At 36.5% G+C, this 18022-nt stretch overlaps 1 protein-coding gene across 1 annotated transcript in view; it reads right to left on the bottom strand.

The window, feature by feature from the left end:
• LOC136843185 (G-protein coupled receptor GRL101-like) overlaps positions 1-18022 on the bottom strand; it is a 191500-nt gene that overhangs the window by 19748 nt on the left and 153730 nt on the right. The window contains exons 21-24 of the mRNA XM_067111258.1: positions 16070-16141; positions 11885-12083; positions 9937-10135; positions 7451-7598 (exon numbers count right to left, since the gene is read on the bottom strand). Coding sequence (XP_066967359.1) covers positions 7451-7598; positions 9937-10135; positions 11885-12083; positions 16070-16141 — 618 coding nt within the window. The remainder of the gene's footprint in view (positions 1-7450; positions 7599-9936; positions 10136-11884; positions 12084-16069; positions 16142-18022) is intronic.

Below are 18022 nucleotides of genomic sequence, written 5' to 3'. Positions count from 1 at the left end.
TATTCAACCTCTTTGTTGGTGGCAGGGGGTGGGGGGCGTTTCCAGGGGATTACTCAGAATGCAGCAACAGAGTTGAATGTACGGGTCATTTGATAACAGGGAAAAACAAGTAAAAAATGCGCGGAAGTTTCTTCGGCGCAGTCGAATTTTCTGTATAGCGTATAATCAAGACCACCGAAAATAGATCTATCTTTCGGTGATCTCGGTATAGTGCTGTATGAGCCGCGGCCCATGAAACTTTAATCACGCCCCTGTGGTGGCCTGTCAAATTTCGTTTCCAGAAGCACGATTAAGGGTAACTTTAACCTTAAATAAAATAAAAGCTACTGAGGAGGCTAGAGGGCTGAAATTTGGTATGTTTGATGATTGGAGGGTGGATGATCAACATACCCATTTGCAGCCCTGTAGCCTCAGTAGTTTTTAAGATCTGAGGGCGGACAGAAAACGTGCGGACGGACAGACAAAGCTATCTCAATAGTTTTCTTTTACAGAAAACTAAAAACCTGACTTCTCAAGAGGCCTAATCCCCTCACTAAGTTCCTGATTCCTTACTAAAGGACAATCTAATTTCCAAGTAACCTGTTTAGTATATTATGATCACAATGTTTATTATCGCATCAGATGACCGAAAGAAGTACTCGAAGTCAATCTGAAAATATATACCTGAGTATCTAACACCGACATATTACAATGAATAAAATCATAGAGTAAAAAAATTAAATTTTTGGTCAAGAGATGAAAACTGACAAAGCAATATTGCCACGGGTCTCCTGATTTTAATTGTCGGGCAGATCAACCGTAATACTGAAATGTGGAAAAATTTTTTTGTATAAGCTTCAATTCATGTAGTCTCGCATACCGTGACTTTTATTACATTTATATAAAACTGAACATCATAACTTTTTATGGGCATTAGCTACGCAAATCATTACACACATCAGGACAAGACTAATAGTGTTAGGAGCTAAATCTGTTCAAGTGCTTGTTAAGAGTCCTCGTTATTCATGGAGTACGATAAGAAACAGACCATTCGGAGGGACAATCTATTGCCATTCAAAAAAGACTTGTTTATTGTACAGCTGTGAATTTATGCTGACTATGACAGAAAAAAGGTTGAAGTTGTGACAATTCTTCATTGGAGGTGGGTAGAGCTCTCGGCTAACACGCTGTTGGCCCAGCTTTCGACTCTCCGACCGGCCATTGAAGAATTAGAGGAATTTATTTCTGGTGATAGAAATTAATGTCTCGTCATAATGTGGTTCGGATTCCACAATAAACTGTAGGTCCCGTTACTAGGTAACCAGCTGGTTCTTAGCCACGTAAAATAAATCTAATCCTTCGGGCCAGCCCTAGGAGAGCTGTTAATCAGCTCCTCAGTGGTCTGGTTAAACTAAGATATATTTTTTTTCTTTGTAGTTGTAACAAAGAAAGAATGCCATCATGTTGATAACAAGTTTGTACGCCTGTGTTTATATTTGCCCTTTTTGTTGGTGAAGTAGGTTGAAGCTAACCTTCATCTTTTAACCTTTGCGGCCGTTACTGTTGTCGTTTGGTTTGGAGTCCCTTTAGGAATAGATCAAAAATTTATACCATTAACTCAAGTCCTCGAGCGGGTCACGCGTTTAATGGCATTTTCTCAACCGTAGTCATTTGAATAGTGCGGTTACATAATATTACCTCCAGTTAGGGTAGAGGTGCGTTAATTTCCATTGTATCAGGTTATCACTGTCTAGAAGCCACAACACTTAAACCACATCTTTGTGACTGTCGTTAATCCTCTCCAGTATCATATTATCATAGTCACGGAAATAAATTATGATTAAAAGATATTAACACATGCTAAATTCACTTGGACGAAAAACATACGCACAAGCAAGCACAGACAAATTGTAAAAAAAAGAATATGTTGATTACGGGCTGCCCTAGAGCAAGAGTTCGTGTCAGCACAATGCAGACTTTATCGAATACGAACCAAAAAAAGTTGATTTATCATTCTACTAATTGGTTCTTAGCCACGTAAAATAAGTCTAATCCTTCGGGCCAGCCGTAGGAGAGCTGTTAATCAGCCCATTGGTCTGGTTAAACTAAGGTATACTTTACTACACTGCCGCCTTCAGTCTTGGAATCTTGACCATATTGTCACCGTAACGCCGACTTGCACTTTGAGCCTCGTCTCACATTGTCTTCAGAAATGAAGTGTGTCCATTGACTCCTGGGGGACAATTAACAAGAAGACCAAATTCTTCAGGTTTCGAATTTTATTGCATAACTCGGCTTTCAGTTCTGATACTTTCGTCGCTGAATGAGAAGGCTATCTGTATCTAAATCCACTTGTCAAATTAACTTATGACACTTGTTAAATACAAAAATTCCATAATGTGTGTGTGTGTGTGTGTGTGGGGGGGGGTATCAGCAAGAATGTGAAACCAGGGATTTCACGAGATCCCTGAAATTTCCAGGTGATTAATGAAATCACCAATTCACTTAGGGACATTTGATCCCTGAGGGACTAGTACTAAACACGGCGAAACAGTGAAAATCATCTACACTGTTTCGCCATGTTTAGTACTAGTCCCCCGGTGATCAAATGTATTTCGCCCTATTTAGTACTTGTCCCTCGGGGATCAAATGCACTTAGGGACATTTGATCCTCGAGGGGCTAATACTAACCACGGCGAAACAGTGTAGATGAATCACTTTTTCGCCGTGTTTAGTACTAGCCCCTAGGGGATCAAATGTTCCTAAGCGAATTGGTCATACCACATATTCCCTAGGGATTTCTTGAAATCCCTGATTCACATATTCCTTGTAAAATATATATATATATATATATATATATATATAATATATATATATATATAATATATATATATATATATATATGCATATACGTATATATATATATATATATATATATATATATATATATATATATATATATATATATATAAACATATATCTATAATATATATATATATATATATATATATATATATATATATATATATATATATGTGTGTCTATATATATACATATATATATATATATATATATATATATATATATATATATGTGTGTATATATATATATATACATATATATATATATATATATATATATATATATATATATATATATATATATATAAATAATTTTATCCATTTAGTTAGCTCTTCGTTGGGCGAGTCGGTAGAGCTGTGTACTAGCACTCGCTAGGCCCGAGTTCGAGTCTCCAGCCGGCTGACGAAGAGTTAGAGGAATTTATATCTGGTGATAGAAATTCATTTCTCGCTATAATGTGGTTCGGATTCCACAATAAGCTGTAGGTCCCGTTGCTAAGTAACCAATTGGTTCTTAGCCACGTAAAATAAGTCTAATCCTTCGGGCCAGCCCTAGGAGAATTGTTAATCAGCTCAGTGGTCTGGTAAAACTAAGGTGTACTTAAATAAATTATAAACTCCTAGTCCATCATGTGAATTAGATTAAGTAAAAAATATCCTTTGGCACTTGAAACGCGCAAATCTTAATCAATTCATAATCTCGAATTCACATTGTTATATAATTATTAATTTAAAGAATTGAAAAGTTTCCTTTAAAAGTGAGGAGTATTTTTTTTCTATTTCATTCCGGTCTAAAAACCGTTTGAGTAACTGGAAAATAAGACAGACATACCGAAAATCTTATGGTATGGGAAAACTTTGCGAAGGGCCTTGTTTTCTTTTAGCATAAATGCGTCTTAGGTTAATTGGTTTTATCGGAAAATAATTTTGAACGTAAGGGGAAAGGCAATATGAATAAGCCGATAATGAGATACGCGAACATTAGTGTTTACTGCGAGAAAGAAGGAGGGAAATTGTGAGATGAGAAGGAAAAGAATGGACAGGTAATGCTTAAGGAAAAATAAAGTAAGAGCAAACAGCAAAAAAAGGAAAATTGTATTTTCGTTTTCATTAGACTTATGTCGTTTTCGTCGAACATTATGTTAGGGACCTACATAATTCCTGTAGAATAAGAGAACTGGACTTTCGTCTTGCAGTTGCTTCGCTCGTTGTATTTTTGATAGCTTTTCTAGTTCTTTCTTGATGACTGTGGCTAACATTTTCTTTGTGTACCCATTGTCTACCAGGGATTGAGATACCCTGTCCAGTTAAGAACATATGATATGATGACAATGCATTATACTTCGTGGGTTGGAGATATGTTTGCTTTTTGTACAAGGATGTTTCAAGTATTGGACGTCCCTATGCGATCTGGACTTCCCCTGGAGTCAATGGACACACTTCATTTTTGAGGACGTCTAGCTAAGCTCCACTTTGAAATCACGTACAGAATTATTATGGAGGATCATTGTCAGGCTATCAAGGTATTGGAGGTCAAGGGTAAGCACAAATACACCATCTATATATTGAAGGAATAGCGCTGGGTTTACACCATCTACATATTGAAGGAATAACACTGGTTTTTACACGAATGTTAAGATTCTCTTCTCCTACATCCATATAGAGGCTGGCAATTAGAACCCCAAAGGTGGAACCCTTAGCTGCTCCATCCATCTGAGTATAGAAATTATTCTTGTGATGCGGAGGGTGGCCACTTTAGTTCATATTTCCAAATCACTGCAGGGCTTGTATTGTATCATCTGGAGTCCCATCTACAGGAATATTTGTAAACACTCTTCTCATCAAGGGATGTAATGGTATCAGTTGGGGAAGTCACGCAAACAACCCGCAAGAACTCGCCAGAAGACGCGAAAGAGTATTTAAAGGATTACATAAATAGCGAGCTTAGCCAGGTTATGGACAGGGGTGAAAGTTTGACAGATCGTAGTGCTACAATTGTGGGTTTTAACATTTTACAGGCCTTCGGTCTTGAATGTGAATTCTTCTATAGTCTTAACAGCTTTTTCTTTTCTCTATCTTTTTTTTGTAAGGGCTTCTATTAGGTTACAAGGAATTTTGGTAAACTTATGTTCATCCATAAGGATAACTCCGAGTTTTTAGTGGCTTGAGTTTTTAGTGGCTTTCGTAGGTCCGAATAAATGCAAAAGTAGGTCCCTTCAGATGGCTACATCAGCGGGGAATGTAGGCGTCTGGCAGCCCCATTCTAAGTCTTTGTTGCTGTAAGCATTTCTGTGGTGGCCACTGGTCTTCATGGATTCTGCTAACAGACTGACCTCGACTCTTTGGATACTATGGCCTTCTTTTATTGCACTAATTGTAGTATACTCCTTTAGCTTTGGTGTCAAAGAGCAAAAAGTAATACCAACTGAGTCCCTCGGGGAATTTCTTCTGAGGGTTATGGGGTTATCTTCAATTTAACGCCTTTAAAACAGTTAGTTTTGAAGTTTTATTGACGTCTGAGTGGAAGGAGAATCCTTGAGACCTCGGATGCTGTGAGACGACAAATATGATGTCACTTTTAGAGGAGGATGTCCATTCAGTAATGAGACTGTTGTCCATTTTGTAGCAACTGTGGGTTACTTTCTGCCTCTTCAAGCTTTCATTGAAAAAGTTACTGCACTATATCCCTTTTATTCAAGATCATGCAAAAGTACCTGTCTTCAGGGCCAACAAAAATACGACTAGCAACTTGATGGTCTTCCCAAGGATAAGTCTAAGTTTACTAAGATTACCCATAACCCAATAAGACATTAAAAAAAAAGAGGCAAACATAGACCACTGAAGTCATGAAAACCAAGAATTTTGGACTGTATACTGGGAAAATCCATCAAGGTTACATTTCCATTAACGTCAAAAGCCACAAAAACGGTAGGCTAAAACCAAACACTCATCTTTAACCATAACATGGCAAAATTCCTTAATAGTATCCTTATTCATTATATCCTCTCAAAATAATCTTATTTCTGGTGAACTCTTGCCAGCCGCTCAGGTGGCCTCCCTATCTGACACTTGCATATCTTGATCTTTAGAGGCTTTATTTTTTATAAATGTGCTTATTGATGAGACTATCGAGATAATACTGGACAGAACAGATAGACGTCAAAGAACCTACACTTGAATGGCTCTTGGAAATTTGCACAGCAAAACCCATTTTTGCACTCAAAGAAAAGTATTGCTCATATAAGTTATCCCCTAGGATTCCTATTTGCTAACTTCTGTGTGACTGTCATTAAAAAGCGTTCCCTTGCATTGATGCAATAAGTAGTGCTATGTACTAGATGTTGATATTTCCATGATTGTCCAGTACCTTATGAAGTGAACAGGGGTGTCTTATACAAGTAATTCTGTACATGATTTCAGTATGGAGTATTTCAAGGACGGGGCCATTCCTTTCCATTTGTAGACATAGCATCTATGTACAGAAAAACAAGTGATCTCTGGGATATACCAGAATGGCAATAGTGAGTGTCCCACAAATATCTCTGCAGTGTCACCACTGGCTTGAAATGAGACGACATGTAACCCCATGTTGGCAATAATTACACAAGCAAGATGAACAACGAAGTCGTTAAGACGACAAACAGGCAAGGCAATCAATTAAAAGAGAAAAACTACATTCACTTATTTGGCTAGAAGTATTTAAGCATTTTATGCAAGGTCAACAAATAAGCTAATTTTCTTTTTAAAATATAAGACATTAATGATCCGCATCTATCACTCCTATATAGGTGTTACTCCCAAACGTTTCATATGAAGTCTGTCCATCATGCTCCAGAGGGAGCCCTATATGGACATCTTAAAAAATATAATGCTCAACTCGATAGACACTTTAATCAACAAAGCTGATATTATGGCAAGGTGTGAGAAATTTTAGAAATGGGTTTATCAAAATATATAGAACAGATTTAGACAAAAAATTTATCTATTTTTGCTACTTGCTACCATTAATACTCGCTGATTGGCCCAAAGTAGGTAATCAAGACCTGGATATTCAATTGGTCCATTAACGTCACTTATTGTCTGTAGCGTGAGACATAACAATCTGGTATTCTGAAGATGTCTTGCAGATACCAAGGCGAAACGCATTGGTACTTTTTAATGGTGATTGAAATTATGAATACTAAGTACAGATGCTACTCTTTATTACCGTTCTCTATGAAAGTCGGCAAGATTTTAAGAAATAATCCCTAACAAGTAATTAAATCAGTACATCATGAAGGAAATCGATATAAGTCTGAGTCCTAACGTACAGTCTTGGTCCAGATCAAAATCGATATGCGCAATACATATTTTCAAGGATAGAGTTTATTGAAAAGAAAAGAAACTTAATGAATGTTGTTTAAACATGAATACCGTATAAATGTCACTTGCCATCACAATGAGGATAAGATCTCTGGAGAACTAAATATAAATGTGAAAATTTTCCCCAGTAAAAGGAGCCACCTCATAAACGAGAGAAAGAAAGTAAGAGGTCTTTAATAAATTCTTAAAGATATTTTACGCATGAAAATTTAAAACCAAAAAAAAGAAGAACAAAAGAGTTCACTTACTTGAAATACTGCAGGTCTAGGAGCGGCAAGGCTGCCAGGAGACCGACGGACACCCAAACACAAGCCATGATTCGTCTCGTCCAGCGCATGTCCAGACGCGTTAACCGAAAGGGAAAGATAATCACTAGAAATCTTTCCAGGGTGATCACTGTGAAAAAACAATCACATCAACTGTAGCGTTCTACCTAAAAATTATTTTCTCTTAGTTCAAGCAAAGCTTACTTTCGTAACTCAAAAAAGTAAGGCTTATAACTCTCTCTCTCTCTCTCTCTCTCTCTCTCTCTCTCTCTCTCTCTCTCTCTCTCTCTCTCTCTTTCATAAGCATGTTCCTAAAAACTGCTCATTCTGCCTAACGTTGCTAACGTGCTAAGCAGTTTAATTAAGGTAAATCCTAATTGCGCCTTTCAGTGATAGGTAGTGTGATACGGGTAGGAAAACATTTTTGATAAAATATTAAAATATTAGGGAGTAAATTTAGCCTCTGGGATGTTGACATTTGTGTTTGAGAAGCAAAATGTTGTTATGTCGCCAGCCTTTGTTATTTCGTCAGACAATAAATTATATATGGGAAAACCGCTACCTTTCGGAATAACCGCTGTAATCCTTGTTTTAACATATATATATATATATATATATATATATATATATATATATATATATATATATATATATATATATATATATATATATATATATTAAGAATATTCCCTCCTACGCCTTCGTTCATGCAATAATTCAAAGTAAAAAGGACTAAGTAATTCAATAAAGTAAATTTAGTATGATTCACTGTAAGCAAATTCACCTCTAAAACCTCTCACCACTGCCTCTTGGGGGGAAAACTACTTTAACCCCTTTCTTATCCAAAGTGTTGTCAGAAATCCCTTAATTCCAGGTGCGGACCCTACCAGAGCTAACCGTCTCCTGAGGCAGGTCACCTGGCGGGCTGAACGCGTGCGTTCCGCCATTTTGAAATCGGAGCCATGCTGCCTGCATTTCCATCCAGGCACAGTGATCACAACGCTATCTAGGAAGAGCAAGCCACAACTTCCGAATCTACAAAGGGCCTTGGAGAGAGGAGCTTTCTCTCAGAATTGACGGCGGCGGGACGGACACCAGAGCTCCGTCCCTTGCCCCATCAAACTGCCTATTTTCGACACGTGGCCGTCAGTATCCAAAGTAACTTTTGTTGTGAATTAATTCACTTGCCCTCCCTCTCGCTGACCCTCGTAAGAAGAGAACTTCAGCTCCTTAAGAAAGGTAAAGTACGAGGATTTAAGGTTTTTCGTCAGCCACGTTCCTTATTCTCTCAACAAATAAGTTCCTGTCTTTTCATAGTGCGATATACTTACAGATAGACCAGTATTGCTTAGTATTTTGTGCTGTCAAGTGTGCAAAGCATTTTCGAGAAGTATAACGTAAGCGTATGATGTTCGAGTCATTGGAATCGAGTTCAGTCTAGGCATCTATGCAATTCCTCAAATCCCTCACTACAGTGCTAGTTTCGGTTGAGTGACTGCAAGTTTTTCGATTGCAGATTTGAAATCTTCAATTGTGGAACTGCGTATCACCTTGTATGCGTAGCAGCCCTCGCTACTTCATTATAAACAACTTTTGAAGCGGGCAACCCAATTTATTCCCTCCAGGAAATTCCCCGTCATTTGCTCTCGCGTCATTACCCAAGAATTAGGTTACCAATCTTCTGATGCGTTTTCTTTTGTAAATATAATGAATCAAGTTAAACCCCAGAGTTTATCTAATTACTCCCCTTTTGAAGTAGGCTTTCAGCCGTATTTTGTTGTTGGTAATTTTAGCTGTCCCCAAGGCCAGAGTCCAGATTTTTGTGGTAATTAGGTAAGTTGCCTATCATCCTGGTATACCCCATTTATCTAGCAAGACCCCAGCTGTAAAAAATACAACAATATATATATATATATATATATATATATATATATATATATATATATATATATATATATATATATATATATATATACTTCTAAAAGATTAATTGTAATTCTTTGCTATACATTTTGTACCAGTTAAATTATGGAAAATTTAATGCTTTTAGCAGCTGATGAATGCAATCTCATCATTCTTAAGTGACATTTAATTAATATTTTCAAGTTTAATTTTCCTTAAATATATTAAATTGAAATTCATTCAGAATAATGAAAAGCATGGGTGTTTCAATCAAAATAAAATTGAGGACAAATGAGAGTGCCCGTTAATCTAAACGTGGGGAGAGGACACAGAATACACACACACATACACACAAATATACAGTATATATATATATATATATATATATATATATATATATATATATATATATGTATGTTTGTGTATATTTATGTGTATGTATATACTGTATATATGTATATATATATATATATATATATATATATATATATGTATGTATACATATATATGTATGTATGTATGTACGTACATATATAGGTATAAAAATAGATAAAAAAAAAAATTACCTGTCAATGTGAAGACTGACAGTTCGCTGGAGAAAGTCGACAGAAACCCAGCCAGCTGACAAAGGGGTGACGTCCTCCAGACGGCGTCGTAGATGAAGTAAACTCCCCGATAACTGACGTCGACGGTGGCGATGATGAGGAGGTACAGTCCCATGCAGAGGTCCCCCAGGGCCAAGTGAGTGATTAGGAAGGAGTGCACCTACGCAGGGACAAGAAAAGAAGCAGGTGTTCCTGGTTATTTTGGTCACGAAATCGTCGGAAGAGTTTCAAACAATTTAGAGATCCAGACTCGACAAGACAAGAGTTTGAATTCATTTTCGTATGTGAAGTTTTCAGATGGTACATCTTGGCATCTTACATGCATTTTGTCCAGTCATCATTATCATTTTTTCAGAGGATAGACCCTTATTCAAATGGAAGAAGACTACAAGGGCCTTGGCTTGAGATTCAGGCTTCCCAAGAATATGGTGTCCGTTTAAAAGAAGTTACAGAAATTAATGGGAAATACCGAAAGAAGACATCTGTTTATTAGAGTAAAAGATAAATCAATAAATTACATATAAGATATAAATGCGTGAGCAAAATATAAGGGGAATTGTTTCGCGTCGCCTGAAAAAGAAAGATACCAAGAATTTTTAAATTCTTTTCATATCAGAATCATGTATATTGTTGGCAGTACATTTTCCTTTGGAAAATGCTTCCGAACCCCCAAATATTGCGATTCGAGAAACTTGAACACTGAATTCAGGAGAACTTTGGTACCGTATAAAAGCCCACGTATTTTCCTTTGGGAAGAATGACCACCATGGATTCAAGTTTTCACGAAAGATTAAACAATTTCGCCGCCAAAAGCAGCACGCTTCATTTAACATTCTCTCTCTAACAAGAATATAAATTCATATAATGTGAGTTATGATTCTGGTAAAATATCCAGTCTCGAAAATTATAACTACATTAGATTCGTTCCATAGTCTTTTTAAAAAATTATGCTTTTATGTGAATTACATAAATGAGCTCTGCTTACTCACCACATTTATTCACTTTTCATCCATCCATATGCAGCTTGGTAAAGGTGCAGTATATAAAGAATAAGCATACACAAAATTCTCTACTTTGCTCCTTTATACTTGTAAATACACCATTAAGCGGGATTAGAATACTGCAATTTAGAATATCCGACGCGCCTTTCAAATGATTTTCTGTTGAACTTTATTTACATAACCGAAAGTTCAACGGAAATGAGTGTCATGCCGCACTGCATGCCCATTTGTATGTATTTCAATTTGCACGGTTTGCCATAACTATATCAGTGTTTATTTGTTGGTATATATGCATTTGGAAACTGTACAAATACACGTATGCAAACGTAGTCACAAGACTGCTTCCGAAATTTAGTCGTAGAACTATGGGGACACAAAAGTATTCAAGTTACTCTAAATATTGCAGATGACGGGCTTCTGAAGACGTTATAAGTTTTTTTTGTTTTATCAGTTACGCACGGCAAATAATTTTTTGTTAAAGGTATGAATGGTTTTCCTTGAATGGTTAAGACATGGCATAAAATGACAAATTAAAGGCTGCAAATAAAGGCTTTGCTAATTGTTAAAAGGGTTCAGTAAGTCATTGACTGAAAAAGAAATGTTTTACGTCAAGCTATAGAAATTTACGGGAAAGTAATAAACCTCAAGCACATGCATGGTCTTCTGCTTTACTTGTGAAAATGTATTTTTTCATCTTCAGACAACACTGCGCTAGTATTGGAATCCGACCCATCTCCCTTGAAAAGTAACTTCTTTGGTAAAAATGCCCAACAAAAACAGAGAACTGATAAGCAAGGAGAGAGAGAGAGAGAGAGAGAGAGAGAGAGAGAGAGAGAGAGAGAGAGAGAGAGACCATCAAGAAGTTACATAATACACAAGCACAAAGAACGCTTCTTGGAAGCACTCACCTTGTTGTCGTTTTCGAAGAAAGTTCTCCAGATGATAACCAAGAGGTTGCCCGAGAGGGCGACCGTGCCGAGAATCCAAGCGCAGATTCTGAGGACAGTGTTGGTCATGAGGTCCTCACAGGAACTGAATTCGTCTGGTGGTGGGGAACACTTCTTCACCTGTCGGGCAAGGCAGCAGAAACGAAATTCGTCCGTCCATCTGTAGCAAAAGAAATAGCCTATACAACAGAACGAAATATGAAAAGCTATATTTAAAGAAAGCGTTATTGTAGTGACGGGGAGGTGTTTGCAAAGATGAAAATAAAACCCAAGGCTCTTACTGAGTTATGTCACCTTATGTACATATGTTTTTACATTGTATAGTTATATACTCTTCTGATCCGAAATTCATCCTTCGGTGGAGGCTAGTGAAACAAAAAGTACTGAAAAAGATTCATTATGGAAAAACTTAATCAGACTATATAACAGCACACAACTGTTTACAGCACCTTGAACAGCAGAGAAGTAAAACCAATACACCATCACGTTAATTCATGATTGAGATAAACGTTGATAGCATTTTTGCTTAATTCACATGGTGTTGTAAGAATGTTAATTAACAGAAATACATAGTAATAACTAGTTTTATACTGTATCTGTCTTGTGGAATAGACATTCCACACAACACTTACAGTTTATGACTTATTTTCAGTCATGGTTCAGTTTAAAATCCATTCCCATGTCTTCTTATTTTTATGAAACTTATTAGATCGTATAAATTTTCCACTATAATTTTTCAAGGAAAGTCATTTTTGAAGATCTAAACTTGTGTATTTTCTCATTTTTTTCAAAATTTATTACGTAATTACTTGGGGTACATAAATATTTCCTTCCATTATTTTTTATCATCATTTGCGAAGGTCATTAAACAATTCAGATAAACAATTAGGGGAATTTGTGCCTTTTAAACATCATAATTTACAACAGTTAGAGATCTCTGGTGCTTAGAATCTTCCATATGGCGTATACTAATTAGATTCTGACCCTCAAAAAATCCCTTTGGAGAGGTGAGTGTTTCATCCTTGCAGTGAACTAAAAGTATTGACCTTGCAGTTACCTCTATTTCCTATTATCATTTCATAAAACTATATATCCCATCTGGAAATAGGTGATAAATCAAACCTCCTTCTTGGGAATTTTGACCACAGATCAATAAAACCCAAGACCAACACTAGACCTGCTCAGGTACAGATGACACTGTGAACGTGGGTCACACATGGAATGTCAGGAGTACACTGCTTATGGAGAGAGAATAGCTTTTTATTCAGCATTCGGACGAAAAAGTGGATCAGGTGATGCCAGTGACACAAGAGTGTGCTCTATGACTGCTGGTTGATCTTACCAGTTAAATTCAGTGTGACAGATATACTAATGCAGATATTTGAATCCTAGTGGGCATACTTACCCAATATCTATAGCATCCCCTGCTCAAGAGCAGAAAGTAGATATAAGTAATTCGGCCCCCCCCCCAACACCCAGGGCGTGATATTATGTACATAGCATAACAAGTTCCTCATTGGGTGGGTTGGTATCGTTTTCAGCTAACACTCTGCTGGTCCCGCGTTCGATTCGCCGACCGGCCAATGAGGAATTAGAGGAATTTATTTCTGGTGACAGAAATTCATTTCTCGTTATAATGTGGTTCGGATTCCACAATAAGCTGCAGGTCCCGTTGCTAGGTAACCAATTGGTTCTTAGCCACGTAAAATAAATCTAATCCTTCGGGCCAGCCCTAGGAGAGCTGTTAATCAGCTCAGTGGCCTGGTCAAACTAAGGTATACTTAACTTATGTACATAACAATTATTAACCGGCAATCTTGCCTGGAAACAGATAGATAAAGATTTCTCCCCCTTGAGGATTTCAACTGTGAGACAACAGACCAGCTCTTTTTCCAGGCAAAATCTCACGCATATATGTGTATTACTTCAGACTCCTTAGGAAAAGGAGCAAATAGGTCTACTCACTGTTGAAGGAGCGAGGAAAGTGAGGCCATGAATATAGGTATAGTAGTCCAGCTATTATCCCAAGTATATACCATTCCAAATCTGGTTTATCTTAATGGACTCGTTGGCTGAACTGATAACATCAAAGGGTCCAACAGCATTATTCAGTGTTTCCCTGACGTTTCTCCTATCATCTACTACCAGGCAAGAGAGCATTATTATGCTTATCATCATGGTAGTTTAGTACTTAGAAGGACAGTCTGTTAAACAAGTATCATTGAAGATGAATCCATCACCTGATTTCGATATTCTGTGTGGATTTTGTTTCTTCGAAGGATTTATTATCTGTAAAACTAAAATCATGGAGTGAGTATCTAATATATCGTTCAATAAATGTTACAAATAAATGAGGGGAGCTTTACCCGTCGCTTGCCAAAGTGTGATAGAATTATGCAAGCAAAGTCAAGCAAAAAAGGAATATACGTCATATTTTTTTTTTCATTCTGGTACATCCGGCACGATACGGACACATTAGGAAATGCTGCTGAACTGGACCATGATGAGGCCAGTGGCATTACAGTATATTTGAATGGTGGTTGGCAGGTGGCCACGGAAATCACACTGAATTAATTTGCTCGCATTCATCATGAGCCAGATTCTTGTTCCCGGATGGCTGCTGACATCTTTCAGCAGCTTATCTAAGATTCGCATTCTTAGGAAATCATGTATTTCGAATAATGAAATGCTCATTTTTTTTTAACGCATGTGAATAAAAAGATTCATTTTCGTCTATCCTAAGATATCCATAGCCATCATCAACGCAATCTGCTGTCTTACCGTTTAGATTACCGTTTAAAAACCCTCCTCCACTCTTATCCTTTTTCCCTTCGTAGCAATCATGCGTTAATTAACGTCCCAACATATATATATATATATATATATATATATATATATATATATATGTGTATATATATATAATATATATATATATATATAAAAATATATATATATATATATATATATATATATATATATATATATATATATATATATATATATATATGTCTGTGTATATACATACAGACAGATCGATAGACAGATTTAAGTATGTATTTATATAATTAAGTTTTATCATTTTCGTCCTGTTTTTCTTTTTCAGGGCTTTTATGACATTTCTTCCTTTTTGAGGGAGAACTACCCCTTCTTTTAGGTTACAGCCCAACTCTTTTTTTTTTTTTCCTTGTTAACAAAACACTAACTGCTTTCTACTGGGTAAATTACACGAGTTCCAGATTTCTCGGATGAGTGTTTTTAAGAAACCGAGGAATATGAATAATCTGTTTTCATATAAATTAATGTCTTTATGTTGGATAAGATAAAAAAGAAGGAAGAAAACATTTTTGATATTACAGGGTTTTGGAAGCTTTAGGTTTTCAAAGTCCTTTATCGTTAAATACTTTCTTTTATACTGTGATAATACACTGAAATTTCATTCTAACTTTTGCATTCTGTATTTCTAACCTCTGTAAGTAATAACCAAATAATGCTAAGGAACATGTGTTTATTCTATTTTCTTAATTACAAATTTCCTAATTTACTCAGTAATTGAAGCTAAATCGTCTGTAGGTAAATTTCTTGGAGAGAGAATAACTTATTATAACATGTGGAGTAAAAGAATGATTCAACAGAAAATCATCACGAAATTAGTTCTAAAACCTAACTAGAGCACCCTGTTGCCAAGCGTAATCAGGGTTAGCTGGGAATGAAAAAATATAAAATAAAATAATCAGCTTCATCTGTCATTTGCATGTATAAAAACAGCAAAGAATATTCTTACCTAAAAGGCATGTTGGCATATTTTGTTATTATTTGCATTCTTTTATACGTTATCAATCATGAAGAGATATTTTGTCTTTTGTAACTTCAGTGTTCCAAATGTATCAGGATGAAAAGGATTAAAATTATCTCGTTTCCCAGAAAAGCCATGATCATTAGCAGCAAATCACGACACCCAAAATTGCTGATAAGTAAAGCACAAAGAATGTTTGCTGAATTCACAGAAGAAAATGATTCATACTTCACAGAAAGACAAGGGGAAAAGTGGAGGGGAGAGAGAGAGAGAGAGAAAAAAAAATCTGTAGTGAATATTGCGAAAGAAATTTAAAGGTGAAACGATTAAAAAGCTCATGTCCAATAGCTTACAAATATTCCAGCTTTGCGAGTCCGGAGAATACTCTTGGGCCCATTACTGCAATCTCGTTGTTCCGAATGTCCCTGTAGAGAAAATGGTAAATTCGTTAAAGTTTACATATATTTCAAGTTTAATTTTTTTTAAATACGTCAATTGGCATCAAGTTAATTAAAAAGGGTAGTTTTACATTGTCGTGTGGTCTACTGTATATTATTAAATGAATTTCACTGATGAACTTTTTTCAAATGGAGTAAAGTCATTTTACTAAATACCATTATGATCTTACACCAGCGGAAATGCCATGTGAGGAAAATAGATAGCCAAAAACCTCATGAACTAAAATAAAAATTAGGGGAGATGTTCACCGTATTTGTAAATATATTTTGAGCGCAAAGAACGATTGAATTCATTAATACTGATAAAAACTGGATATAAACTCAAACGCTGTGACACTTGCAACCATTCAGCGCTTAAGGCAGTGAAAACTGGGAGCTGGAATGGTTGCACAGCAGGATGGAAGAAAGTAAATGGAGATGGAGGTCAAGTAAAAGGCTCAGAAGTGGGTGCAGCGTGAGGACGAAGGAACACTGCAAACAACTTTTAGTAATGTCAGCAGTGCTCAAGCGTGAGGTACACTGGCGGCACTGCCCTACTGAGACGTGCAATGCTTGGTATTATTATTACTCTCAGCCTAAGAAAAACAAGATTAAAAAAAAAACTTAGAGAAGAGACAGAGGAGTCCGTTAAAACATGGGATATTGTGAGTAAATGGAAACACAGAAGCACTGAGAAATTCATCAAGCAAAGCAACCCAGTAGCTGTTGATTTCTACAGAATAAATATGTAGAGGGCTGGCCTGATTTGTGTTACAACATTGCATTAGAGGAGGAAAGATTCTTCAGAAAAAATATGTAGAGGGCTGGCCTGATTTGTGTCACAACATTGCATTAGAGGAGGAAAGATTCTTCAGAATAAATATGTAGAGGGCTGGCCTGATTTGTGTCACAACATTGCATTAGAGGAGGAAAGATTCTTCAGAATAAATATGTAGAGGGCTGGCCTGATTTGTGTCACAATATTGCATTAGGGGAGGAAAGATTCTTCAGAATAAATATGTAGAGGGCTGGCCAGATTTGTGTCACAACATTGCATTAGAGGAGGAAAGATTCTTCAGAATAAATATGTAGAGGGCTGGCCTGATTTGTGTCACAACATTGCATTAGAGGAGGAAAGATTCTTCAGAATAAATATGTAGAGGGCTGGCCTGATTTGTGTCACAACATTGCATTAGAGGAGGAAAGATTCTTCAGAATAACTATGTAGAGGGCTGGCCTGATTTGTGTCACAATATTGCATTAGGGGAGGAAAGATTCTTCAGAATAAATATGTAGAGGGCTGGCCAGATTTGTGTCACAACATTGCATTAGAGGAGGAAAGATTCTTCAGAAAAAATATGTAGAGGGCTGGCCTGATTTGTGTCACAACATTGCATTAGAGGAGGAAAGATTCTTCAGAATAAATATGTAGAGGGCTGGCCTGATTTGTGTCACAACATTGCATTAGAGGAGGAAAGATTCTTCAGAATAAATATGTAGAGGGCTGGCCTGATTTGTGTCACAACATTGCATTAGAGGAGGAAAGATTCTTCAGAATAAATATGTAGAGGGCTGGCCTGATTTGTGTCACAATATTGCATTAGGGGAGGAAAGATTCTTCAGAATAAATATGTAGAGGGCTGGCCAGATTTGTGTCACAACATTGCATTAGAGGAGGAAAGATTCTTCAGAAAAAATATGTAGAGGGCTGGCCTGATTTGTGTCACAACATTGCATTAGGGGAGGAAAGATTCTTCAGAATAAATATGTAGAGGGCTGGCCTGATTTGTGTCACAATATTGCATTAGAGGAGGAAAGATTCTTCAGAATAAATATGTAGAGGGCTGGCCTGATTTGTGTCACAACATT

The sequence above is a fragment of the Macrobrachium rosenbergii genome, chromosome 11 (assembly GCF_040412425.1).
Source record: "Macrobrachium rosenbergii isolate ZJJX-2024 chromosome 11, ASM4041242v1, whole genome shotgun sequence".
Lineage (NCBI taxonomy): Eukaryota > Metazoa > Arthropoda > Malacostraca > Decapoda > Palaemonidae > Macrobrachium > Macrobrachium rosenbergii.
The sequence above is the reverse complement of the archived record's forward strand: the minus strand, read 5'-3'. Positions and strand labels throughout refer to the sequence as shown.